Source organism: Phragmites australis, chromosome 2, assembly GCF_958298935.1.
Source record: "Phragmites australis chromosome 2, lpPhrAust1.1, whole genome shotgun sequence".
Taxonomy (NCBI): domain Eukaryota; kingdom Viridiplantae; phylum Streptophyta; class Magnoliopsida; order Poales; family Poaceae; genus Phragmites; species Phragmites australis.
Window position 1 is genome coordinate 22,293,932 of NC_084922.1, and position 27,850 is coordinate 22,321,781.

Genomic DNA, 27,850 nt, shown 5'->3' on the forward strand with positions numbered 1-27,850 from the left:
CTAGCAACACAGCTAGCTGCATCTTGCATGACCCAGATGGTGGTCTTTTGATCATCTTTTTTGGTTCTTGATAAACCAGTTTTTCCCATCATGGATGGTTGTGGGTGCTGTCAAATTTTTTTTTGATAGATCTGCCGATCTATCATTATGTGTAGACTATAGATATTGAACTAGATCGTAGGATTTTAGATAGTAGGGGTGATTAGTGAACTGGGGAGATGTCCTAAGGACATGTTTTGCCTTGTATGATCATTGGAATCGCAAGGAAAAATACGAGGTGTGATGAAAAGGGGTGATCCCTCGAATTTCAGATGCTGAATTTTGTGAATTTTGAAAACTTTGCTTGTATTTCGATTTACTGAGTGTATGTAATCTGTTTCTAGAAGTATATTTCCCACCTTTCCGCATCAACTTAAGCTTTTGGTGCACGACTTCTATCAGCGCTTGAGTACGGGATTGCAACATAAGGCATCAATCTCTGGTTGATGGGCTCAGAATAAATTACCCAGTACAAGAAAGGGAGCTCGAATGAGGCGCGTTGATTCACTGTCTCAGTGTCTTTTTGAGTCCGATGTAAATGCTCTATCTCCGTGCTCTGGTCATGACCTGAGTCTTCTTCCCCTTAGCTTTATCGCTCTCAGCCTTGACCGGCTTTTGGTAGATGCAGTATTGCTGGAGATTGTGGTTGTTGGTCCGGTGGAAGTCGCACTAAGCTTTGTCAGAGCATTTGCCAGTGCCTAGCTGATAGCCATTGCCTTGAGATGTACCGGAACGTTTGTCGGGAAGATCTTCCAAAACTCTCTTATTACTTGTCTGTTGCATATTTTTCTTTGCACAATTAACACACTTTTGTCAGTTTCATCCGGGCGCCATACATTTAGTAACTTCAGCTAAGATAAAATGATCACCCGTGCCAGACATAATGGGAGAAGCAGATTTACATTTTTGTTTCGATGGATGTCTCACCGACAACGAATAAATCAGACAATTATAGTGTTGTCTGCTCTCTTCATCGTCACAACGATTTATTCTCAAGTGGTATGTGCAACCCAGAAATTCAAGAAACCAATTTTTTTTTCTTTGCCACACTTGCCATCTCTCGATGCTCAGCTTTGCTCCCTTCCCGTGCATAATTGATTGAAGGATCAGTATCTACTAAATAGCAGACATCTATTGTTAGACTTCCTACCTATTCACATGAGCATCTCTTTAACTTCCCTCTTTTATATCTTTCCATGCATGCATGAATGCATGCACGACGTGTTCACACTCTTCCTGCCTGTTCACACGAGTATCTCTTTGACTTCTCCTCTTTTACATCTTTCTATGCATGCATGAATGTATACACGGCGTGTTCACACTCTTTTGTGTGATAGCTTAAGTGTTATATATTTGTAAGTTGTAACTTTAAATATTTAATCAACAAAGATCGTGTGATTTATTCCACTATCATGGTATCAGATAGGTTCACTTCTGCAACCTTGCTTCTGCCCCTCTAAACATTCACCGGGGACATTCGTTCGTTGGTCCTCTTCCCCATCTCATTGCTCTCCTGCACGAGACGTCTACTTTCCACTTCGCTGTGCTCTCGGCATGCTTTCTTACCTCTTCCCTTGTCTTTCTTCCACTCGCTTCCATGGTTCTGACCGAGGCTGAGCACGTTGAAGCTGCGCGCGCCGAGGCCGAGCATCACACTGAGGCCACGCACCGAGGCCGCGAGCGTGGAGGAGCAACGTTGCCTCGACACTGAGGCCGCGGTCGCCCGTGCCCTCGCGCTCGCCAACTCCTCGGCGGCCCTGCACGAACAGGTCGTCACCATGCAAAACTTTGGTGCAATAGTCCCCATCGTCCTAGACACCAGCTTCACCAACTATAGCTGTTGGCGCAGCCTCTTCCTCAACACCCTCAGCAAGTACGCTCTGGCTGACCACGTCCTCTCTGACAATGTTGTGGACAATGAGGAGTGGCGCCGTATGGACTTTACCGTGAACTCGTGGATCTACCCCACGGTTTCTCCTTGAACATCTTGAGATCATAAAGGTCCTCAACACCATTGCTAGAGAGGTGTGGCTTCATCTTGAGTAGCAGTTTCTTGGCAACCAAGAGACACGAGCTCTCATCCTCGACGCTGAGTTCCAAAACTGTCTCCAAGGGGATCTCTTTGTGATGGACTACTGCCGCCGGCTCAAAGCAATGGCCGATTCTCTCGCTGAGTTGGGTGAACCAGTCGCCAACCGAACACTCATGCTCTCCGTTCTTCATGGCTTAAATGAGAGGTTCTCTCATCTAGCCTCGATCCTCAAGTGCCAGCGGCCCTTTCACACCTTCATCGATGTGCGCTCGAATCTTCTTCTCGAAGAAATCACCATGCAGAGCAAACCTGGCGTGCCTTCTATAGTTTTCATTGCAAGCACAGGTTCGGGCTCCAAGCTCGGCCAACCTGGAGCCAACCGCCAGGGCTCCTTGTTCCGCTACAGCATAGGCAGTGGTCCGCCCGGCAACCCCGGCACCCGGTCCAACTCCACCAACAGCGGCCAGTACATCTAAGACGGTGGTGGCTCAAATTCTTGTCGTAACCACCAGCGTGATTAACGTCATGACAATGGGATTGCTGGCACCAATTCCGCCCCTGGCAACCTGTTTGGGAGGTTCTCCTCCTAGAGGCCTAGCCCAGTCCTGGCCTTCTCTGTATAATCTATGGACCGGAAGCATCCAGATGTGGCCCGGTTTGGTGCCACCCACCGTTGATCTGCTTGGGCCCTGCCTGCGAGGCCAAGCTAGGCCGTATCCGCTCACCGAATAGCAGTAGGCTTTCTTCACCGGCTTTCCCCAACAGGCGGTGCCATTCCCGGGCCTTCTTCAGCAACAATCAGCCGGGCCCATTGTGCCTGCCCCCAACATTGGTGCCTATGGCTTTTGGGACCAGCATGAGTTCGCCAACTCGTTCAATACCATGACCATAAACCCACCTTCGAGCGGTGCATGGTACATGGATTCGGGAGCATCCGCGCACATGTCTTTCAGCAACGGTAATTTTCAAGTTTCCTCCCTACCCACCCCCACTACTCGAACCAACATCATCGTTGGCAATGGGTCTCTCCTTCCCGTCACGTCTATTGGCTCTACTTCATTTTCTACCTCTCAACGTCCTCCTCATCTACAACATGTTCTTGTCTCTCCGCATATTATTAAAAATTTCATTTTTGTCTGTCAATTCACTATTGAAAACAATTAAACTGTTGAATTTGACGCCTATGGCCTCTCTGTGAAGGATCTGCAAACCAAGAACGTGATCATCAGGTGCAATAGCTCGGGCTAGCTCTACCCCCTATTTGCATTGTCGCCTCGTTCGCACGCACTCCTCGCTAGCACTCCTTCCTCTACTATCTGGTATCGGCGTTTGGGTCATCTTGGTCATGACGCCCTTTCCAAGCTCACCCCTGTTGCAGGCATCTCATGTACTAAATCAAAATCCCTTTGTCATGCATGTCAACTTGGTCGCTGTGTGCGTCTACCGTTTCCTAGCTCCAACTCTAGAGTCGTCCAGAATTTTGATTTAATACATTATGATCTTTGGACTTCTCATGTTGCCCGTATCTCCGGTTAAAAGTATTACTTAGTCATTCTTGATATTGCTCTCATTTTCTTTGGATGTTTCCTTCGCATCTAAAATCTGACACTTTCTCTACTTTGTTGCATTTTTTCTCCTATGTCTCTATGCAATTTGGCTGTACCATTAAGAGTGTCCAATGCGACAACAGTCAGGAATTCGATAACTCCTCCGCTCATTCCTTCTTCCTCACTACTAGTGTCCAACTGTGTCTCTCATGCCTCTACACCTTCCCACAAAATGGTAAGGCTGAGCACATCATTCGTTCTATCAACAATATTGTTCGCTCCCTTCTCTTTCAACTAGCATGCCTCCCTCCTACTGGGTAGAAGCACTAAACACCGCCACCTATATCATCAATCGCCACCCCACAAAGACACTCCATTTGTCTACACCCTATTTCGCTTTACATGGTGTCCAGCCCACATACTCTCATTTACGTGTCTTCGGGTGCAAGTGTTACCCCAACCTCTTTGCCACTACTCCCCATAAACTATCACCTCGTTCCACCCTCTGCGTTTTCCTCAGCTATCCCTCGGATCACAAAGGATACAGATGTCTCGACCTTTCTTCCAATCACATCATCATCTCACGTCACGTTGTGTTTGATGAGTCCTCTTTTCCCTTCTCTAAGGTATCTTCCCCACCTTCATCCGACTTTGATTTCTTGACCGAGCTTAACACTATTTGGTCTCCCTTCTATATTAACCGTGCAGGTACACTCGGAGGTCCCTCCCACGGTGTTGCTGCCACTACTGGTTTCCCACCAAAGGTTGCTGCCAGCAGCACCAGCGCTACACCAGGGAGCGCTTCTACTATTGTATCAGGCGAGGCAGGCCTTTATCCTACTGCACCTGCCAGCCTTTGGACGCAGGATGTTGCCAAGAGGTCACGGCCTGGCCGCCCACCTGGTTTTCCCCCTGGCTAGCCAAACTCACCTCCAACCCATCCAGTGGACGCTTGCGCCAGTCCAGCTTGGGTTGGGCCCATCGCTGCCATGCCCCAAGATGTCAGCCCACTTGGTGGCGCTAATCCACCCCTAGCGCCTATGTCAAACAAGCTAAAGGTGCCCGCACCTGCTCAGGCAGTCGTGCCTATTTCCCATCAGGCGCCAGGTCCCGCAGCCCCTCTTTCTGGTTCAGCTTCCCCCGTGACTCAGGTTGATGCCAGTCGAACTGGCAAGGAAGTTGCTATCTCCATTCCACCGATGGCCAACCAGCACCAGATGGTCACTCGCGGCAAGACCGGGTTTTGTTTCCCCATTAATTGCATGCAGTTTTGTAAAACAAAACATTTAAAAATATAGGTTCAATATGATCAAGGACACTTTGAAAGTGCCTAGAGGGGGGTGAATAGGCTTTTCTGAAAATTAAAACTAAAAACAGCGGATTAAAACTGTCGGATATTCCGGTGAAGTCCGGATACTGCCTTCTCCTTGCTGCTGCTCAATGTATTCTTGCTCCTGGTCTTGATGTTCTTCAAATTGATCCGGGACGTTATCGGCTCATCGCACAATCACCGGCAAACAAACAAACAAGATACACTAAGAACAGAGCATAAAACAAAAGAACAACGAGATAAAAAAAACTAGCTAAAAAGAAAGAACACTGAAAAACAAATCCATCGGCGCAAGAATCGCTTAAATCGGAGCTACGATGAAAAAGTTAGGGCTAAAACAAGTCTAGGGTTAAATCTGGAAAAAGAAAAGGGCTTATATTAAATTAACAGAAAGTTCAGGGACCTTTTTGTAAAAACAGAGGGACCTAAATGTAATTATGAAAGTATAGGGACCTAACTGCAAAAGGACATGGCTCTTTTGTTATTTTAGAAAAGTTCAGGGGCTAAATTGCAAAATTACCAATTAAAGGAATTATCAGATTTATTTTTATACTGAAAAAGGCTTGAATTACTAACTGGGTTGCTCTGGCTGACGTGGCATGGTGACAGGGGTGACACATCAGCAGGGCGGCTGAGGTGGCTGGATGACATGGCATGGCTGCTGACTGGGTTAAGTGGCAACACATGGCAGCTTCTGGTTGGTTGGCCGAAGAGGTAAAAATAGATCTAATCTGGGCCATGGGCTTTGGATCCGACGACTGGGGAGAGTTTGGGCGGCCGGAGAGGAACGGGACGTCGGCGACCGAAGGATAGCGGCGGCGCTCTCGCCGGAGATAGGCGCTAACCTCGTCGCCGGCCTCGGAGCACGACGACAAGCGGCGGAACACAACGAGAAGGGGACGGCGAACTCGTTTTGGGGCTTACCGAAGGCGGCGCGGCACGGGAAGGTGGTCGGCGACGGAAGGGGGCGGCGGTTGATTCGGGATCTCATCGGAGAAGGCTCTCCGGCGGCGCAGAGACCAAGGTGACGATGGGAAAAGCTTCTGTGGTGGCAGGCACTCGCGATGGTGGGCTTGGGATGCACTACAAGGCTCTGGAACGGCGCGGCGGCGAGCTCGGTCGAAGTGGCGGCAATGGCGGCTCGGTAAGCTCTGAACTCGGCGTCTAAGGCTCGGGTTTGGGCGATTTCTGGTTGAGATGAGTTCGGGGAGGGAAGCTCTACTTATATAGGCAGCTTGGGACATCCAGGGCGACGGCGCAGCGAGATCGACTCGGACACGGCGGCGGAGAGTTGTATCCGAGCTCGATTCCTTCGTTTAACCGCGAATTCCTTAGAGATAAAACCGGCTAGAGATAGAGGAGATCCCGGGGATTCGATTTGGCAACTCTCTAGAAGCTCTCAGGTTCGGATTTGAACGGGAGACGGCGGCCGACGCGTTCCCGTGACCGAGCCAGAGTCCGACCGAGGAAGGAGAAAGGCCTGACATGTGGGACCCGCATGTCGGCAGCTCGGTGAGGCGGCTGCTGGCGCGCGGATATGGGCTGAGGCAGGAAGGCAGCCCGGGTGGGAGAGGAGGCCGGGGCGACGGCTGGGCCGAGGCCCGAAAAGGAACTGGGCCAAAAAAAGGAAAAATCTAGCCCGTGAAGAGTTTTAATCTTTTTCTTTTTCCTTTAAATTCAAAATCCAATTTCAAATTCAAAATCCAGGCAAAAACTCTTCAAATAAATTCATCAAAAATAAAAATAAAAATAATATTTGCCTAATTCAGCATGAATGCAAAATAATCACTTATATCTATGTCATTTATATCTTCTTTCATATAAAATAGGATTTTCTCTCTTTTAAAATATTTAAACTCATTTTGAACTTAGCAAATTTTGAGAAATTTTAGAAATGGAAAAATTAGGGTGTTACAGTTGATTTGCTTGGGCCCTGCTTGCGAGGCCAATCTGGGCCGCATCCGCCCACCGAACAACAGTAGGCTTTCTTCACCGGCTTTCCTCAACAGTCGGTGCCGTTCCCGGGCCCTCTTCAGCAACAATCAGCCGGGACCATGGTGCCTACCCCCAACATTGGTGCCTATGGCTTTTGGGACCAACATGAGTACGCCAACTCGTTCAATACCATGACCATCAACCCACCTCCGAGCGGTGCGTGGTATATGGATTCGGGAGCATCCGCGCACATGTCTTCCAACAACGGTAATCTTCAAGTTTCCTCCATACCCACCCCCTCTGCTCGAACCAACATCATCGTTGGCAACGGGTCTCTCCTTCCCGTCACGTCTGTTGGCTCAACTTCTTTTTCAACCTCTCAACGTCCTCTTCATCTACGACACGTTCTTGTCTCTCTGCATATTATTAAAAATCTCATTTCGGTCCATCAATTAACTACTAACAACAATTGATCTGTTGAATTTGACGCCTATGGCCTCTCTGTGAAGGATTTGCAAACCAAGAACGTGATCATCAGGTGCAATAGCTCGGGCCAGCTCTACCCCCTATTTGCATTATCGCCTCCTTCGCACGCACTCCTCGCTAGCACTCCTTCCTCTACTATCTGGCATCGGCGTTTGGGTCATCCTGGTCATGAGGCCCTCTCCAAGCTCGCCCTCGTTGCAGGCATCTCATGTACTAAATCGAAATCCCTTTTTCATGCATGTCAACTTGGTCACTATGTGTGTCTTCCGTTTCCTAGCTCCAACTCTAGAGCCGTCCGGAATTTTGATTTAATACATTATGATCTTTGGACTTCTCCTATTACCAGTATCTCCGGTTATAAGTATTACTTAGGCATTCTTGATGATTGCTCTCATTTTCTTTGGACGTTTCCTTTGCGACTAAAATCTGACACTTTCTCTACTTTGTCGCATTTTTTCTCCTATGTCTCTACGCAATTTTGCTGCACCATTAAGAGTGTCCAATGTGACAACGACCGGGAATTCGATAACTCCTCCACTCGTTCCTTCTTCCTCACTACTAGTGTCCAACTGTGTCTCTCATGCCCCTACACCTCCCCACAAAATTTTAAGGCTGAGCGCATCATTCGTTCTATCAACAATATTGTTCGCTCCCTTCTCTTTCAAGCTAGCAAGCCTCCCTCCTACTGGGTAGAAGCACTAAACACCGCCACCTATATCATCAATTGCCACCCCACAAAGACACTCCATTTTTCTACACCCTATTTCGCTTTACATGGTGTCCAGCCCACATACTCTCATTTACGTGTCTTCGGGTGCAAGTGTTACCCCAACCTCTTCGCCACTACTCCCCATAAACTATCACCTCGTTCCACCCTCTGCGTTTTCCTCAGCTATCCCTTGGATCACAAAGGATACAGATGTCTCGACCTTTCTTCCAATCGCATCATCATCTCACGTCACGTCGTGTTTGATGAGTCCTCTTTTCCCTTCTCTGAGGTATCTTCCCCACCTTCATCCGACTTTGATTTCTTGACCGAGCTCAACACTATTTGGTCTCCCTTCTATACTAATCGTGCAGGTACACATGGAGGTCCCTCTCATGGTGTTGTTGCCCCTACTGGCTTCCCACCACAGGTTGCTGCCAGCAGCACCGGCGCTACACCAGGGAGTGCTTCTACTATTGTATCAGGCGAGGCGGGCATTTCACCTGCTGCCCCTGCCAACCTCTGGACGCAGGATGTTGCCAGGAGGTCACGGCCTGGCCGCCGACCTGGTTTTCCCCCCTGGCTGGCCAAACTCACCTCCAACCCATCCAGTGGATGCTTGCGCCAGCAGCTTGGGTTGGGCCCATCGCTACCACGCCCCAAGATGTCAACCCAGTTGGTGGCGCTAATCCACCCCTGGCACCTGTGTCAAACAAGCTACAGGTGCCCGCACCTGCTTAGGCGATCATGCCTATTTCCCATCAGGCGCCAGGTCCCGCGGCCCCTCTTTCTATTTCAGTTGCCCCTGTGACTCAGGTTGCTGCCAGTCGAACCAGTAAGGAAGTTTCTATCTCCATTCCACTGATGGCCAACCAGCACCAGATGGTCACTCGCGGCAAGACCGGGTTTTGTTTCCCCATTAATCGCATGATTTAGATACTATCTACTTGCTCCTATATGTCGACGATATTGTCTTGACAACTTGATCTCTAATTCTTCTTCGTCACACTATTGAGGCTCTTCAATAGGAATTTGCGATGAATGACCTCGGACCTCTTCATCATTTTTTGGGGATTGCGGTTAATCATTATGATGGTGCTATTTTTCTCTCACAGCGACAGTATATCCTAGATATCTTGGAGCGGGCAGGGATGTCAACATGTAAGCCCTGTATCACCCCAGTCGATACACATGCAAGCTCTCCGGTGATGGGGCTCCCGTGGATGACCCAACTCACTACCGCAGTCTAGCATGTGCTCTGCAATATTTGATATTTACTCATCCGAATATCACTTATGCCGTACAGCAGGTCTGCTTATTCATGCATGACCCTCATGAACCTCATCTTAATTTGGCGAAACACATTCTGAGATACCTTCAGGGGACTCTTGATTATGGTCTTGCTCTTCACCACACCTCCACCACTATTTTGACTATCTACACCGATGTTGTTTGGGCTGGTTGCCCTGACACTCAGAAGTCCACTCTAACTATGCGGTCTTCCTCGGAGACAACCTTATCTCTTGGTCGTCCAAATGGCAAAATACAGTATCCCGGTGCAGCGTTGAAGCTGAGTACGTGCTGTCGCCAATGGTGTTGTGGAGGCTTGTTGGCTGCGCCAGTTGCTTGCGGAGCTCAACAGCCCACTTCAGCGTGGCACTGTTGTTTATTGTGACAACGTCAGCGCGGTCTATCTCTCCAGCAACCCGATCCAGCAGCAACGTACCAAGCATGTGGAGATTGACTTGGACTTTGTTCGCGAACGCGTCGGCCTCGGTGAAGTCCGTGTTATGCATGTCCCGACATCCTCTCAATATGTCGACATCTTCATCAAAGGGCTGCCCACTTCGGTCTTCCAAGAGTTTTGCTCTAGTCTCAACGTTCGGCAAACTCCCGTCTCAACTGCGGGGAGTGTTAGACTTCCTATCTGTTCATATGAGCATCTCTTTGGCTTTCCTCTTTTACATCTTTCCATGCATACATGAATGCATGCACGATGTGTTCGCACTCTTCTTGTCCATTCACACAAGCATCTCTTTGACTTCCCTTTTTTTACATCTTTCCATGCATGCACGACTCTTCACACTCTTTTGCGTGATAACTTGAGTGCTATATATTTTTAAGTTGTAACTCTAAGTATTCAATCAATAAAGATCATGTGATTCATTCCACTATCATCTATGAGTTCAATCTACAGAACACAGGAAGCATAGTACTCAACCAGATTATGGACTGCTATTCCGATCAACTAACAAATATGCACAACGTGTGGGGCAAAACTGAAACTCAGCAAACAATGGGATGATACATATGGGACTACCGCTGCCCAGTCTCATAGTATCATACGGTCAGCAAACAGAGGATGCCCGAGAACATTATCGCGCAACTGCTCAAGAGTTTTTCGCTCACCCTGTTGCTTAGTTGGTATTAACAGAAAAGTTCCTAATACTATCAAGTTGGAGTAAGCAGAGAGCAGACATGATAACTCACTCATGCATATCACCAGTACATACCAATCTAAACTTTTCATTCTCCTTTTTCTTTGTATAAACAAATAAAACCCCGCTACACTGCACATAGAGCCTCCTTACATGTAGTACGCCAATGAACAGCTAGGCTACGACACAGCTCCAAGAGGAAACTAGTCGCTTGGTGCAGCAGCAAAGACAAGCAATCACCAGAGCGCCCTTAGCTAGTACCCGGTGGCCGTTCAGATCTCGACGCCGGTGGTCCCTGTCCTGCGCGCACACCGGCGCACGCACGCAACGGGGGACCGCCATTTTCACTCCACGCCGCACGTACAGCACGGCAGGGTGCACGCACAACTCCCTTAGCTGTATCTCAGATCCCGAAACACTGAGCACAAATATAGCACTACAAACATGAAAAAGGCCAAGGCCATGGGGAACAGGACGGGCAAAGCGAGGTCATAAGAATCCAAGGAGCCACTGGTTTTCGCGGCCATTGCCCCCTGCTGAAGCTGCACGAAGTCGTGGATCGCGAGTATTAAGCACCAGTGCTAGCTGCAGCAGCGTGCGTGTGCAGTACGATTTAGACTCTGGCCTCTGAAACACATCTCATCTTTCTCTATATAAGCTGCCCCTCTCCTGGGTCCCCTTCACTCATTGCAAGTTTGCAACCTCACATACACCAGTACCACACAGAATAAGCCCTCTTCTCTTGCATACATTGATTGTTCAAGTAATAAAGAAGGAGCAAATCAAGTTTGTTCTCAGAAGGATGAAGCTTATTGGGAGCAGCAAGAGGAGAGGAGGGATGGGCAAGGCTCTCAAGGAGCACAAGGCAAGGCTCCACATCATCCGGCGATGCGTCATCATGCTCCTCTGCTGGGATGACTAGCTAGCAACACAGCTAGCTGCATCTTGCATGACCCAGATGGTGGTCTTTTGATCATCTTTTTTGGTTCTTGATAAACCAGTTTTTCCCATCATGGATGGTTGTGGGTGCTGTCATTTTTTTGATAGATCCGCTGATCTGTCATTATGTGTATACTAGATATTGAATTAGATCGTAGGGTTTTAGATAGTAGAGGTGATTAGTGAACTAGGGAGATGTCCTAAGGACATGTTTTTCCTTGTATGATCATTGGAATCGCAAGGAAAAATATGAGATGTGATGAAAAGGGGGTGATCCCCCGAATTTCAGATGCTGAATTTTTGTGAATTTTGAAAGCTTTGCTTGTATTTCGATTTACTGAGTGTATCTAATCTGTTTCTAGAAGTATATTTCCCACCTTACCTCATCAACTTAAGCTTTTGGTGCACGACTTCGATCAGCGCTTGAGTACGGGATTGCAACATAGGGCATCAATCTCTGGGCTCAGAATAAATTACCCAGTACAAGAAAGGGAGCTCGAATGAGGCGCGTTGATTCGCTGTCTCATTGTCTTTTTGAGTCCGATGAAAATGCTCTATCTCCATGCTCTGGTCATGACCTGGGTCTTCTTCCCCTTAGCCTTATCGATCTCAGCCTTAACCGGCTTTTGGTAGATGCAGCATTGCTGGAGATTGTGGCTGTTGGTCTAGTGGAAGTCGCACTAAGGCTTGTCAGAGCATTCGCCAGTGCCTAGCTGATAGCCATTGCCTTGAGATGTACCAGAACATTTGTTGGGAAGATCTTCCAAAACTCTCTTATTATTTGTCTGTTGCATATTTCTCTTTGCACAATGAACAAACTTTTGTCTGTTTCATCCGGGCGCCGTACATTTAGTAACTTCAGCTAAGATAAAATGATCACCCGTGCCAGATGTGGGGACCCGTCCAAACAGTATTCAAATTTATCATCAGGCGGATCATTATTCATAATCACAACCTCAACGATTAACCCGAATACCATTCCGGCAGTCCCGGCATGTGTTTTGTGCCCAAGGATCGGAACACATGCCTCCAACATAGTGCATCACAACATAGCTTAATAAAGAGCAAGTAATAAACATATGTATTACAAATATTAAGCATGCAACTGATTTCAATAATTTACAACAAAAGCGAGCTAGGAGGAGACAAAACCCCTCAACTCCTAACTAACAAAAGAGACTACGCAGCGGAAGAAAATAAACTATACAACAAAAGGATATGGAGCCACATGCCCTTAGGCTCCATACCAAGAGCACCGAGTTCGGAGTAGAATGTGCTACTCCTGCCCGCCACCCTGATCGGCAGGCACAAAGTAGCCAAACACCGCCTCTTCCTCAACAACAGCACCTGAAACGCAGGCATGAGTACGAAGGGTACTCGCAAGACTTAAACCATGTAGAGCACATAAACATAGCTCGACTCCAAGGATTATGCATTGAGCCATTAGCAAGGATAAAGCCACATGGTTATGTTAAACGCAAGCGGTAAGCAATTTAGACATCTATGTGTGAGCAACTAACTTAACCAACCACATGATTCTACCCTGCATATACCAACTGAACATAAAGGTAATTGTAACCAACATAAACATAAAACTAGGACCAACATGAGTATATATGTAACCAAGAACCAACTCGTCCATCTCCCACATAACCAACCACAACCACAATCGAAACTCTACGACCGGGTGCAAATGAAACAATAGCATGCTCATGACCGAGAGCGCGGCAGTTCGAACTGTTTATACACCCTGCAGGGGGATACTCCTGGACCCACACGACTCGGGGACCATACGGCTTGTGCCACCCGCTAAAGTGCACACAAGGGGGTACCCGTGTCAACCTTTCCCAACCAGCCCCAACCGTGTGGGGCATGCATCGCTCGGCGCGGCGATACTAGAACTACTCCCGGAGCAAACTAGTACCGCTTACAAGCCCGCCCGCTCACAACGTCGATGTCCACGCCCACAAAGCCACAGCTGCGAAGGTATTCGGCTCGCCTTACCATTAGATCGTCATGTGGTGAGTAAGGTAAGTGCTAAAGCCAACTACCCCGACGATCGGCCTTAAACGATGCAAGCGGTCTACGGTGTCCGGTCTTCCTCTACCGGCCTACCCAGGGGAACTCCACATCCGAGCAGGACAAAACACCATCCTAGCACCGCCCACATCTCGTCTCATACTCACCACTCATACAACCATCATCAACCAATCTCCAATATTGTGATCATAACAAAAGTAAATAACGCCTATGCTCGCGAACGATGAAACCATTCACCGCTCGACTTCTACCGAAAGACCTATGCATTGCTAAGCATTTCGATTAATTTGTAATCTAGACAACAACATATTCAAGGCGACAAGGGTATGGATAAACAACATATCAAGGTAGAGGATATGCAATTCAACATAGGATCTACCCATTTATACCCGACAATGACTCACTAAACATGCAAACATACACAAGCATAATTTATCAATTTTAGACTTCATTCAATTCGATTAAACGGGTGCAATATGCAAACATAATAGGTTGCTTGCCTTGATGCACTGGTTCACAAAGGTGCGGCGCCTCGGGATCGACCTCGGTCTCCGGGATCGATGGATCGGCGTGTTCTAAGAAACATAACGCGTGCAATGATAAGCATAAATGAAATGCAACAATCTAAGCCACAAGGTGCAAATGATGAAATGTCATGAAAATATACTTTAAAATGTAGGGAAATATTTTTCCTAGCTAGAACAGGTCATAAGAAGACTAGCAAAATTGGTTTCATCCATTTTAGACTTGTAAAGAATTAATGGTGAATTAATGAAGCTTAAGCCTAATTAATTAGCCTCAAATATTTAATTCGACATTTGATGGCTGGGGATATTTTTAATAGATATAGTAGTTTATTATGAAACCAACAAAATTGGTTTCATGATTTTTGGAGTTCGTATGAATTAATTATGAATTTTACAAGTTTCAGCAGAGACTGATAAACAGTGCACCCGGATACTCCGGTGAAGGCCGGATACTCCGGGGTACCGGAGACTCCGGGAGACTCTCCGGCAGCACCCTGTCTGTTATTTTCAGCTGGGACTCACCGGAGACTCCGGGGAAGGCCGGAAACTCCGGGGAAGCTCCAGAACTGGGCTGTTTTGAAGGGAAAAATGCCCGGAACGAATTGCAATCTTCTCCAAACCAAAAGGGAACATGTTTGAGCTAGTTCAAGGGTTCTAGAACTCATTTAACAACTTGGAAACTCCATTCCTAACTCAAATTCATCCAATTCCTCAATTTAGGGTTAAACTCACAAAAACTCATGAATTTCACTCTTTTGCAAAATCGACCAATCGAATCACGAATTCCTGCTATGGGGAGCCTAAGAGACTTACCCACAACACTTGTGAAGGTTAGTGGCCGCCGGGTGATGAAGAAAACGGTGGGAAATCGAAGAATTCCGGCGTTCTTCACTTTTCAACCCTAACACCAAAAGACATCCAAATCGGCTCAAATCCTTCGGGAATGAGCAAACAAATTGGAGGAATGGAATGCTTGTGAGCTTGTGATCGCAATGGTACCACATGCATACCTTGATTCGGCTCCTAGAGCACGGATTTCAGGGAGAAAGGGAGAGGGGCTTGAGAGAGTAAGAGAGGGAGCTGCTCCTTTGCTTGCACGGGAGAGGCACGGGAGTGAGGTGGGGCTGCTGTGGAGTTGGCAGCCGAGTGAGGGAGAGAGAGTGAGGTGTGGGTCCGGCCAGCTGGTGGGTCCCACATGCTAAGGAAAAAGTCCGCTTTGACTGCGAAATTCATTCTTTTCGCTCCCGAACTCGATTCTCTCATCCGATTGACATGAAACGAATTGCGCTAGAGTTATAAAACAAAATTACACAAAATTAAACATAATGCTTAAGAAGCATAATTATGCTTAATTATGTGATTGTGGAATTTGGGACTTGAGAAACCTCCCCCCCTTAAAAGGAATCTCGCCCTGAGATTCGGTACAAGTCGGGGAAGAGCACGATGAGTCTAGGAACCGCGCTGTGAGAGATAGAATCCAATGAACATTTCCATTTAACAAGGCGATGAACACATACATGTGAAATATTCCAACTGTGCAAAATTTACAACAACATTTCCAAGCCTGCAAAGAGCTCGGGATAGTCGGAGCGGATCTTATCCTCACGCTCCCATGTTGCCTCGTCTTCCGAGTGGTTGCTCCATTGGACTTTGATGAATTTGATGGAACTTCGCCGTGTCTGGCGTTCGGCTTCGTCCAAGATACGGAGTGGCCGCTCACAATATGTCAAGTCCGGTTGCAGCTCTTGGGGTGCAACATCGACAACTTCCGCTGGGACTCGGAGACATTTCTTCAATTGTGACACATGGAACACATTGTGCACGGCGGAGAGAGACGGAGGTAAGTCCAGTTGATATGCCACCTCTCCACGACGAGCAATAATCTGGAATGGTCCCACGTATCGAGGCGCTAACTTGCCTCTAACTTGGAATCGGCGAACACCCTTGAGCGGTGAAACCTTGAGGTATACATAATCTCCAATTGCGAACTCGAGGTCTCGGCGACGACGATCCGCATAGCTCTTTTTCCGGGATTGAGCCGTGAGAAGACTCTTGCAGACATTTAGAACATGATCTTCCGCCTCCTTGACCAAATCCGGACCTAGATAAGCACGTTCACCGCATTCGGACCAATTTAGCGGCGTTCGACATCTCCGGCCATAAAGAGCCTCAAACGGCGCCATCTCAATACTAGCTTGGAAGCTGTTATTGTAGGAGAATTCTGCGAATGGCAGGCATATGTCCCACTTCTTCCCATAAGTGAGAACACACGCTCGGAGCATGTCTTCTAGAATTTGGTTCACCCTCTCTGTTTGACCGTCTGTTTGAGGATGATATGCCGTGCTGTGAAAAAGCTCGGTTTCCATAGTCTCTTGGAAGCTCCTCCAGAAATGAGAAGTGAATTGCGTGCCTCGATCGGAGACAATCTTCTTCGGAATGCCATGAAGGCAAACTATCCTGGTGAGGTACAACTCCGCATATTGCTTGGCCGAAAATGTGGTCTTGACGGGCAAGAAATGAGCGGACTTCGTCAATCGGTCCACAATCACCCATATAGAGTCGTACCCATTCGAGGTCTTCGGCAAGCCGGTAATGAAATCCATTCCAATTTCCTCCCACTTCCAGGAAGGAATGGGCAAAGGCTGAAGTGTACCGGCTGGCCTGAGATGCTTGGCCTTCACTCTTCGGCAGACATCACACTCAGCTACATATCGAGCGATCTCTCGCTTCATGCGAGTCCACCAAAATCTCGGCTTGAGGTCTTGATATATTTTTGTGCTTCCCGGATGAATAGAGAGCAATGAATCATGAGCCTCCAAGAATCTTCTTTCTCAAAGCCTCAACCTTCGGAACCACGAGACGGTTCCCAAACCATAGAATGCCCTGCTCATCTTCAGAAAAGCATAAGGCTTGACCGATCTTCATCTTCTCTCGGATTCGAGCCATGCCTTTGTCATCCTTCTGAGCTGCCTTGATCTCATCTAGAAGAGTGGATTTGATCTCCAGGTTGGCAATGAATCCATCCGTGACCATCTTGAGCCCAAGCCGTCGGAACTCATCACAAAGTGTGGAATTTCCGGGCTCGACCCTAAGACAATGGCAATGAGCTTTCCGGCTCAAGGCATCGGCGACCACATTCGCCTTGCCGGGGTGATAATGAACTTCCAGCTCGTAGTCCTTAATCAGCTCGAGCCATCTTCGCTGCCTCATATTCAAATTTGCTTGAGTGAAGATGTACTTCAAACTCTTGTGATCCGTATAGATACAGCACAAGTTTCCCAACAAGTAATGGCGCCAAATCTTCAGAGCGTGCACGACAGCAGCAAGCTCTAAGTCATGTGTCGGATAATTCTCCTCGTGGCACTTCAACTGTCGTGAAGCATAAGCGACAACCCTGCCTTCTTGCATAAGGACACATCCGAGGCCCATGCGAGAAGCATCGCAATAGACATCGAAACTCTTGCTCATCTCGGGCTGAGCGAGAACTGGAGCGGTCGTGAGCAACTTCTTCAAGGTCTGAAAGGCGGACTCACACTCACTTGACCACTCGAATCGGTTGCCTTGCTTCAACAATTCGGTCATTGGCTTGGCAATTTTGGAGAAGTTCTCGATGAACCGGCGGTAATAACCTGCAAGTCCGAGAAAACTCCGGATGTCAGTGACATTCTTGGGCTGCGCCCAATTGAGCACATCCTGCACCTTGCTCGGGTCGACTGCAACACCGTTTTCTGATAGAACATGACCCAGAAAAGCTACCTCCCTAAGCCAGAACTCACACTTGCTGAACTTGGCATAAAGTTGATGATCTCTGAGTCGACCAAGGACAATACGGAGGTGCTCAACATGTTCTGCATCAGTCTTGGAGTATATAAGAATGTCGTCGATGAAAACCACGACAAACTTATCCAATTCCTCCATGAACACCGTGTTCATCAAGTACATGAAAAATGCCGGTGCATTCGTCAATCCGAAGGACATGACGGTGAATTCATATAAGCCATAGCGAGTCAAGAAAGCTGTCTTCGGAATATCCTCCGGTCGGACTTTGATTTGATGATAGCCCAGTCTTAAGTCAATCTTTGAGAAAACCCGGGCTCCAGTCAATTGATCAAACAGAATATCAATCCTAGGGAGAGGATATTTGTTCTTGATAGTGACCTCATTCAACGGACGGTAATCAACACACATCCGTAGGGTACCATCCTTCTTCTTCACAAAGAGTGCCGAGCATCCCCAAGGCGAGGAGCTCGGACGAATGAACCCCTTCTCCAGCAACTCCTTCAATTGTTTCTTCAGTTCCGCCAATTCATTAGGTGGCATCCGATACGACCTCTTTGAGATTGGAGCTGCACCGGGCACGAGATCAATAGAAAACTCGACTGCTCGATCGGGCGGCATTCATGGCAGCTCATCCGGAAAGACATCCGGGAATTCCCACACCACAGGAATACTCATCATGTCTACGGTGGGGATAGCCTTCAAGGCAAAGAGACAAGATTTGTCACCCTCAAGCTTCAATTGAATACGAGTGTTGGATGGACCATTTAGAGTAACTGTCCGCTGAGCACAATCTAAGACTGCCTCATTCTTGGTGAGCTAGTTCATCCCCAATATAATATCTATTCCCTTCGAGTTCATCACTAGCAAATTTGCCCCAAAAGATATCTCATTGATGATTATCGAGGCGTTGGACACGCATTGCTTAATAAGGACCTTGGCTCCAGGTGCATCTATAAGATAGGGCGTAGGGGTGGTGCTGACTGTCAACCCATGACGCCGAGTATAACTTGCCGCTATGAAGCAGTGAGAAGCTCCAGAATCGAAAAGAACAACTGCTGGAGCTATGACAGAATGTGAATGCACAATCAACGTACCCATCAGGACGGTGTCACTCTCGTGAACGTCTTCAGCGGTGGTATGGCGTGCTCGGCCACGCTTGGGGACGTGGGTTGCCTGAGAGGACTGCGGTCCAGATTGAGCCGGTGGTGGCCTTGGAGCGGTCACCACGGCTCCCGACCTCGGGTAGGGGCAATCCCGCGCGTAGTGGCCGACACGGCCGCAGTTGTAGCATGGGCCGCCGGGGCCACCAGTCACGCTCACTTGCAAAGCGGTCGGTCGTGGAGGCTGTCCCTGTGGAGCTGAGAATGACGGGCGTTGCACGAGCCACATCGGACGAGGAGCACTTGATGCCGGCACACGAGATGGTGGAGGTAGACTCTCCGTGCGGGCGCGCTGCAAGCTCCCGCCCACAGAAGGCGAGGGACCCCTCTTGCGCTTCTTCTCCTCCTGGTGGTTCTTGAGCTTGAACTCCACCGTGAGCGAGGTGCTCACAAGTTTGTTGAAATCGGCGAACTCGTGCGCCGACAACCGGTCTTGCATCTTCGAATTGAGACCGTTAATGAAGCGGTATTGTTTCCGCTCGTTGGTGCTCACTTCATCTTGAGCATATTGTGCAAGGTGGTTGAACACCTGCACATATTCCATCACCGATCGGCCCCCCTGCTTGAGGTCCAAGAACTCTCGCCTCTTGATCTCCATGAGGCCCTTCAAAATGTGGAAATCCCGGAATGCCTGGCGGAACTCCGCCCAAGACACCCGGTGGTTGGCGGGGTGCATGGCCAAGTAGTTGGACCACCACGCGCCCGCCGGGCCCTGAAGTTGGTGGGCGGCGTAGAGCGCCTTCTCATGATCCTCGCATCTGAGGAGAGCAAGCTTCTGCTCGATCGTCCGGAGCCAGTGGTCGGCATCCAGAGGATCCTCAACCCGCGAGAAAACCGGCGGCTGAGTCCTCAGGAAATCCGAGAAATCATCTCGGCGCCCGGCTCCACCCCCTCCATGAGGAGCCGTGTTGCGCACGAGAGCCTCCAGAAGCGCCTGATTAGTCTGGCGGTTCTGCTCAATTTGCATGAGCACTTCCGCCATTATTGGCGGCGGGGGAGGGTTATTCTCATTCGAGCCCTCGGGGTTATCCGACTTGCGACGAGTTCTCACCATACTGTACCGACAAAACAAAAAGGGAAACGTCAAATTCCAACATAGCCTAAAAGCATTTGCCGGATATCATTTACTAGCCCCCCCCCCATAATACATGTATATAGATCATGCATGCATGAATGCAGTAGGAGAATGACGGTATGCTCGATCCTAGCTACCGTTTCTTTCTCGGGCACTTCTCTCCGCAACAAACACCGAAACTCACAAGCAGTTATACTTAGGGGCATAATATAGCAGATTCATACATATTGACAGGGAAATGTATAAGTAAACTTTAGTTGGTTGCTTAGTGGGTTTGACACACTTACTAAACAACGTTCTAATTGTGTTTAGGCTACTTCATTAAACCAAGCTCTGATACCACGCTGTGGGGACCCGTCCAAACAGTATTCAAATTTGGTGCAATAGTCCCCATCGTCCTCGACACCAACTTCACCAACTATAGCTGTTGGCGCAGCCTCTTCCTCAACACCCTCAGCAAGTACGCTCTTGCTGACCTGGTCCTCTCCGACAACGTTGTGGACAATGAGGAGTGACGCCGTATGGACTGTACCGTGAACTCATGGATCTACACCACGGTTTCTCCCGAACGTCTTGAGATCATAAAGGTCCTCAACGCCACTGCTAGGGAGGTGTGGCTTCATCTTGAGTAGTAGTTTCTTGGCAACCAGGAGACACGAGCTCTCATCCTCGACGCTGAGTTCCAAAACTATCTCCAAGGGGATCTCTTTGTGACGGACTACTGCCGCCGGCTCAAAGCAATGGCCGATTCTCTCGCTGAGTTGGCTGAACCGGTCGCCGACCGAACACTCATGCTCTCCGTTCTTCGTGGCTTAAATGAGAGGTTCTCTCATCTGGCCTCGATCCTCAAGTGCCAGCGGCCCTTTCCCACCTTCATCGACGTGCGCTCGAATCTTCTTCTCGAAGAAATCACCATGCAGAGCAAACCTGGTGTGCCTTCTACAGTTTTCATTGCAGGCACAGGTTCGGGCTCCAAGCTCGGCTAACCTGGAGCAACCCGCCAGGGTTCCTCACTCGGCTACGGCACAAGCGGTGGTCCCGCTCGGCAACCCTGGCACCCGGTCCAACTCCACCAGCGGTTGCAGCTCAAATTCTTGACGTAACCACCAGCGTGATTGACGTCATGACAATGGGATCGCCGGCTCCAATTTTGCCCCTGGCAACTCCTATTAGGGAGGCTCTCCTCCTGGAGGCCCAGCCCTGTCCTGGCCTTCTCTGAATAATCCATGGACCGGAAGCATCCAGATGTGGCCCGGCCTAGTACCGCCCACCGTTGATTTGCTTGGGCCCTGCTTGCGAGGCCAAGCTGGGCCGTATCCTCCCACCGAACAACAGTAGGCTTTCTTCACCGGCTTTCCCCAACAGTCGGTGCCGTTCCCGGGCCCTCTTCAGCAACAATCAGCCGGGCCCATGGTGCCTGCCCCCAACATTGGTGCCTATGGCTTTTGGGACCAGCATGAGTACGCCAACTCGTTCAATACCATGACCATCAACCCACCTCCGAGTGGTGCATGGTATATGGATTCGGGAGCATCCGCGCACATGTCTTCCAACAACGGTAATCTTCAAGTTTCCTCCATACCCACCCCCTCTGCTCGAACCAACATCATCGTTGGCAACGGGTCTCTCCTTCCCATCATGTCTGTTGGCTCTACTTCTTTTTCTACCTCTCAACATCCTCTTCATCTACGACATGTTCTTGTCTCTCCGCATATTATCAAAAATCTCATTTCTGTCTATCAATTCACTACTGACAACAATTGATCTATTGAATTTGACGCCTATGGCCTCTCTGTGAAGGATTTGCAAACCAAGAACGTGATCATCATGTGCAATAGCTCAGGCCAGCTCTACCCCCTATTTGCATTGTCGCCTCCTTCGCACGCACTCCTCACTAGCACTCCTTCCTCTACTATCTAGCATCAACGTTTGGGTCATCTTGGTCATGAGGCCCTCTCCAAGCTCGCCCCCATTGCAGGCATCTCATGTACTAAATCGAAATCCCTTTGTCATGCAAGTCAACTTGGTCGCTATGTGCATCTTCCGTTTCCTAGCTCCAACTCTAGAGCCATCCGGAATTTTGATTTAATACATTATGATCTTTGGACTTCTCCTATTACCAGTATCTCCGGTTATAAGTATTACTTAGGCATTCTTGATGATTGCTCTCATTTTCTTTGGACGTTTCCTTTGCGACTAAAATCTGACACTTTCTCTACTTTGTCGCATTTTTTCTCCTATGTCTCTACGCAATTTTGCTGCACCATTAAGAGTGTCCAATGTGACAACGACCGGGAATTCGATAACTCCTCCGCTCGTTCCTTCTTCCTCACTACTAGTGTCCAACTGTGTCTCTCATGCCCCTACACCTCCCCACAAAATGGTAAGACTGAGCGCATCATTCGTTCTATCAATAATATTGTTCGCTCCCTTCTCTTTCAAGCTAGCATGCCTCCCTCCTATTAGGTAGAAGCACTAAACACCGCCGCCTATATCATCAATCTCCACCCCCACAAAGACACTCCATTTTTCTACACCCTATTTCGCTTTACATGGTGTCCAGCCCACATACTCTCATTTACGTGTCTTCGGGTGCAAGTGTTACCCCAACCTCTTCGCCACTACTCCCCATAAACTATCACCTCGTTCCACCCTCTGCGTTTTCCTCGGCTATCCCTTGGATCACAAAGGATACAGATGTCTCGACCTTTCTTCCAATCGCATCATCATCTCACGTCACGTCGTGTTTGATGAGTCCTCTTTTCCCTTCTCTGAGGTATCTTCCCCACCTTCATCCGACTTTGATTTCTTGACCGAGCTCAACACTATTTGGTCTCCCTTCTATACTAACCGTGCAGGTACACTAGAAGGTCCCTCCCATGGTGTTGTTGCCCCTACTGGTTTCCCACCACAAGCTATTGCCAGCAACACCGGCACTACACTAGGGAGCGCTTCTACTATTGTATCAAGTGAGGCGGGCCTTTCTCCTCCTGCCCCTGCCAGCCTCTGGATGCAGGATGTTGCCAGGAGGTCACGGCCTAGCCGCCCACCTTGCTTTCCCCCCTGGCTGGCCAAACTCACCTCCGACCCATCCAGTGGATGCTTGCACCAGTCCAGCTTGGGTTGGGCCCATCGCTGCCACGCCCCAAGATGTCAGCCCAGTTGGTGGCGCTAATCCACCCCTGGCGCCTGTGTCAAACAAGCTACAGGTGCCCGCACCTGCTCAGGCGGTGTTTCCCATCAGGCGCCAGGTCCCGCAGCCCCTTTTTCTGGTTCAGCTGCCCCCATGACTCAGGTTACTTCCAGTCGAATCAGCAAGGAAGTTTCTATCTCCATTCCACCGATGGCCAACCAGCACCAGATGGTCACTCACGGCAAGACCGGGTTTTGTTTCCCCATTAATCGCATGAACCTTCATACCTCCACCCTCTCACCGATTCCTAAGACGTACCGTGACACTCTGTCGGATCCTAATTGGCGTGCTGCTATGACTGAAGAATTTGAGTCTCTCTAGGCAAACAACACTTGGGATCTAATTCATCGACCTCCAGGTGCAAATATTGTCACCGGTAAATGGGTCTTTCGTCACAAGTTTTGGTCGGATGGTTCTCTTGATCGTTACAAGGCTCGTTGGGTTCTTTGTGGTTTCACCCAACGTCTAGGCATTGACTTTGATAAAACTTTTAGTCCTGTCGTCAAGCCCGCTATTGTCCGCACAGTTCTCACATTGTCCTATGCTTGGCCAATTGATCAGCTCAATGTGAAGAATGCCTTCCTACATGGGACGCTTTCTGAGACAGTCAAGTTGCTGAAAGTGCGGAACCTCTGGACATATGCGGACTATCCACACAATTATGCGGAACATCCGGGCATTGCACAACTCAGGCAAACTCTAGACTATCCGGACTTTTCTCTGGATACTCCGGACATGTGCGGACCCTACAGACTTTTGTCCAGACACTCCAGACCTAGGCTGAAAATGTGTTTTTCGACGATTTGTCAATCGATTTAACTACAAACTTGAATCTATGCTACATACACCTGCGCATATACCATACACAGGGTTCTAGACTAACTTTGTGGCTTAACCCTAAGAAAATCTTGAATACAATTCAAATTGCCATTTTTCCAGAAAGTGCGGACCCTCTGAACTTGGCTAAAACTCAAAATCGGTCAATCAAACCATGCATTCTTGCCATGAGGAGCATAAGAGACTTACTCAAAATGCTTGTGGAGTTGGGTGACCGTTGGGGAGTGGAGGAAATGGAGGGAAATCAAAGAACTCCGGTGTTCCTTGAGCTTCAACCAAGAACACCAAAAGACATCAAACCCAGCTCGAATCTTTCGAGAAAACAAAAATGAATTGGATGGATGAGTAGCTTATGAGCTCTAGAATGCGATGGTACCATATGCATACCTCCAATCCTTCACTTGAGCTCAGATTTTGGAAGAAAATGGAGAGAGGGAGTGAGAGCTTGAGTGGGGAGGGGGAGCTACAGCTGCTGCTGCACGTGTGGGAGTGAGGGAGCAGGTGGGAGAGAGAGAGGGCAGGTGGGCTACCCCTTTGGAGTGGTTGGAGGGTGGGGCCACATGTGGGGCCCACAGGTAAGTGAAAAGGGTCCATTTTCGCTGCAAATTTAATCATTTTCTCTCCTGGATTTCTTTCTCTCATCCAAATGATTTCAAACGAATTGCATTAGTATCACCAAATGAATTACACAAAATTAAACATAATGCTTAAGAAACATAATTATGCTTAATTATGTGATTATGGAATTTGAAACGTGACAAACCTCCCCCCCCCCCTTAAAAAGAATCTCGCCCCGAGATTCAGTGCGAGTCGAGGAAGACCACGATGAGTCTAGGAACCATGCTATGAGAGATAGAATCCAATGCACATTTCCATTTAACAAGGCGATGAACCCATACCGGAAAGACATCTGGGAATTCCCACACCACAGGAATACTCATCATGTCTACGGTGGGGACAGTGTTGGAGGATGAACTCCACAAGTGGGGATCCGGAGGGACCCCCTTTGAGATTCAGCCGGGGGGATGATTCTGAATCTACCTTGTATGTGAAATAAATGGGAGTAAATGAGATGCAGGTAGAATGGATGATCGGATGCAAGAGGAAATAAATGCTCAGGGAATTTTAGACAGGTTCGGGCCACACGGAGCGTAATACCCTACTCCTGTGTGTATGCTATAAATACTCAGGGAATGCCTCTCTGAGTATCTCTTGTATTACAAGGATGTTTGTCTAAGTCTAGAGCTTTGTGAGCTTGTCTCGGTCTTGAAGAAGCCATTGTCTTCTGTGTGTCTCGATCTTCTCTGAGTTGTTCTTCTCCGGGGAGCCCGCCCCTCTTTTATACCCTGTCGGAGCGGGTAGCGTACCCAGAAAGGATGACGCGAGTTCCAAGGCGCCATAAATGGAAAGCAACCATCATGGGCTGCAGCTTGATGTTACGGGGAGGGTTGAAAACGTGCCCCCGTCCGGTCTTGTCGTCATCATCCTGCTTTTCGGTGGGTGCTGCGGGGAGGGCCCACCGGGCAGCCACCGAGCACCCCGCGTGCCCGCCCGGTCAGAGCGAACCTTACACAGCAGAGCGGTGGGCAATATGCCTACCTGCGACGTTATCCCGAGGCGCGTTGGATGACGCACGATGGGACCCGCCACATTAAATGTCTCCACGCCTCCCGGTCAGGGAGTGGTAGGGACTGACAACAGGCGTGGGGGGAGTGGTTGGAAGTGACAGGCCACACGCCCTCTTAAATGCAGCATCAAGCCTCTCACCAAATGACACCTCACCGCTGAGCCCTTGTGAGGACTACCGGCAAAAGACTTCTCAGGTCCTCGGGGAACTGTGAGTGCTCGGGGACTACTGTTCATAGCCCGAGCACTCTCTCCCGGATATACTCTTTCTTGGTCCTCGAGGAACTGCGAGTGCTCGGGGACTACTGTTCATAGCCCCGAGCACTCTCTCCCGGAACGGTGACTGCTCGGGTCCTCAAGGAACTCGGGTACTCGGGGACCACTGTTCATAACCCCGAGCACCCTCTCCCAGAACTTGGTCTTTTCGAACCTCGGGGAGATAATCCCCGAGGGAGGGCGCCACATGGCACTCTGCTATCCTGGCCTCGGGACTCGGGGACCCTTGGTTCCCATGTCACCGACAGACAGCCTTCAAAGCAAAAAGACAAGACTCAACACCCTCAAGCTTCAATTGAATATGGGTGCCGAACGGACCATTTAGAGTAACTGTCCGCTGAGCACAATCTAAGACCACCTTATTCTTGGTAAGCCAGTTCATTTCCAATATGATGTCTATCCCCTTCGAGTCCATCACTAACAAATTCACACCAAAAGATATCTCATTGATGATTACCGAGGCGTTGGACACGCATTGCTTAATAAGGACCTTGGCTCCAGGTGCATCTATATGATAGGGCGTAAGGGTGGTGCTAACTGTCAACTCATGACTCCAAACATAACTTGCCGCTATGAAGCAATGAGAAGCTCCAGAATTGAAAGAACAACTGCAGGTGCAACGACAGATTTTGAATGCATATGCAATGTACTAAACATTATGGGTGTTGCAGTGGTGTTTCAGGAAATGCAGGCAAAAACCATGGCGGACCTTCGGTCGAAGCCCGAAGGTTGGCCTACAACCCCCATCCGTGCGGGCGAAGGCCACGACGGACCTTCGGTCGTAGCCCGAAGGCACGTCTGTGACTCCTGCCGCCCGCGTAGGCGAAGGCTGCGGCAGACCTTCGGGCGGAAGCCGAAGGTTGATCGGCGATTCCACTTACCGAAGCGTGCGAAGGTACTGGCGTGCCTTCAACCGGAGGCAGAAGGTCGACTCACGGTGCCGGAGGGCAGGAGCGAAAGTCGTGGCGAACCTTCGGTTGAAAGCTAGAGAGGGGCCCTCAGTGCAGCCATGAGACTGGCTGAAGACCACAAATGGACGTTGAGGCCCACTTAACTGCTCAGGGCACAGTTGTAATTATGCAAATATACTCGATTGTACCATAATACCCCCGAATATGCCGGGAATGTGACAGTTGAGGGGGTTAAACTGTAAATCCAAGCGTCGGGTAGTTAGGTACGAGCTATAAATAGGGCCATACTGTATATGAAGTGGAGAGAGAAATCAAGATCATTTATTCATAACACGTGTCACACCCAGGAGCCTTCGGTTTTCTCCTAAAACGAAGGCCGTCATTGGTTGGGTTAGCGGTTCGAACAATTGGTATGGATAGTTGTGTTTCATTCAGTCATAGGAAAAAACCATGAATTATAGTTGGGAGGTGTGGATAGGGCTTAAATTTAAACTGCAGACTACAGCAAGCTGGTTGCCATGCAGTACTTGCTGCTTTGTCCAATTTTTTATTGTTACTGCAGCTTAAGCTTAACAGAGTGGTCATACAAGTGGTTGTATGATGACTTTTTACATAAAGATTTGCCTTCAACATTTTTCTTGTAAGTGCTCAACTTAAATCTGCATTTTTCTTTGGGAAAAGCAAACCAAATTTACTCTTGCACATTTCATCAACAGACAATATGGTATATTAGAAAGTAAATAAATCCCTTAAAGTTGGGCGCCCGGGTGCACATCACATTCTTCACTGCCACTGCCGCCATCATTAGCAAGTTCTTCGGTAAGCCAATCTACATGGTTTGGGGAGGTCGGGAGGAGCGACTGATTTGGGGAGGAGCAGCTGATTCGGTAAGCTCAATCGATTTTGGAGTTTGACCGTGTATATCATGTCATTAACATTGGAGTATATCTCGATGCTGCAGAACAACTTGGCC

At 48.8% G+C, this 27,850-nt stretch overlaps 1 protein-coding gene across 1 annotated transcript; it reads left to right on the forward strand.

Moving 5' to 3' along the window:
- Window positions 1–11,315: 11,315 nt before the first annotated feature.
- LOC133909938 (small polypeptide DEVIL 4-like) lies at window positions 11,316–11,435 on the forward strand. Its single transcript, XM_062352463.1, has one exon. The coding sequence runs from the start codon at window positions 11,316–11,318 to the stop codon at window positions 11,433–11,435; it is 120 nt and encodes a 39-aa protein (XP_062208447.1).
- The last annotated feature ends 16,415 nt before the right edge of the window (window positions 11,436–27,850 follow it).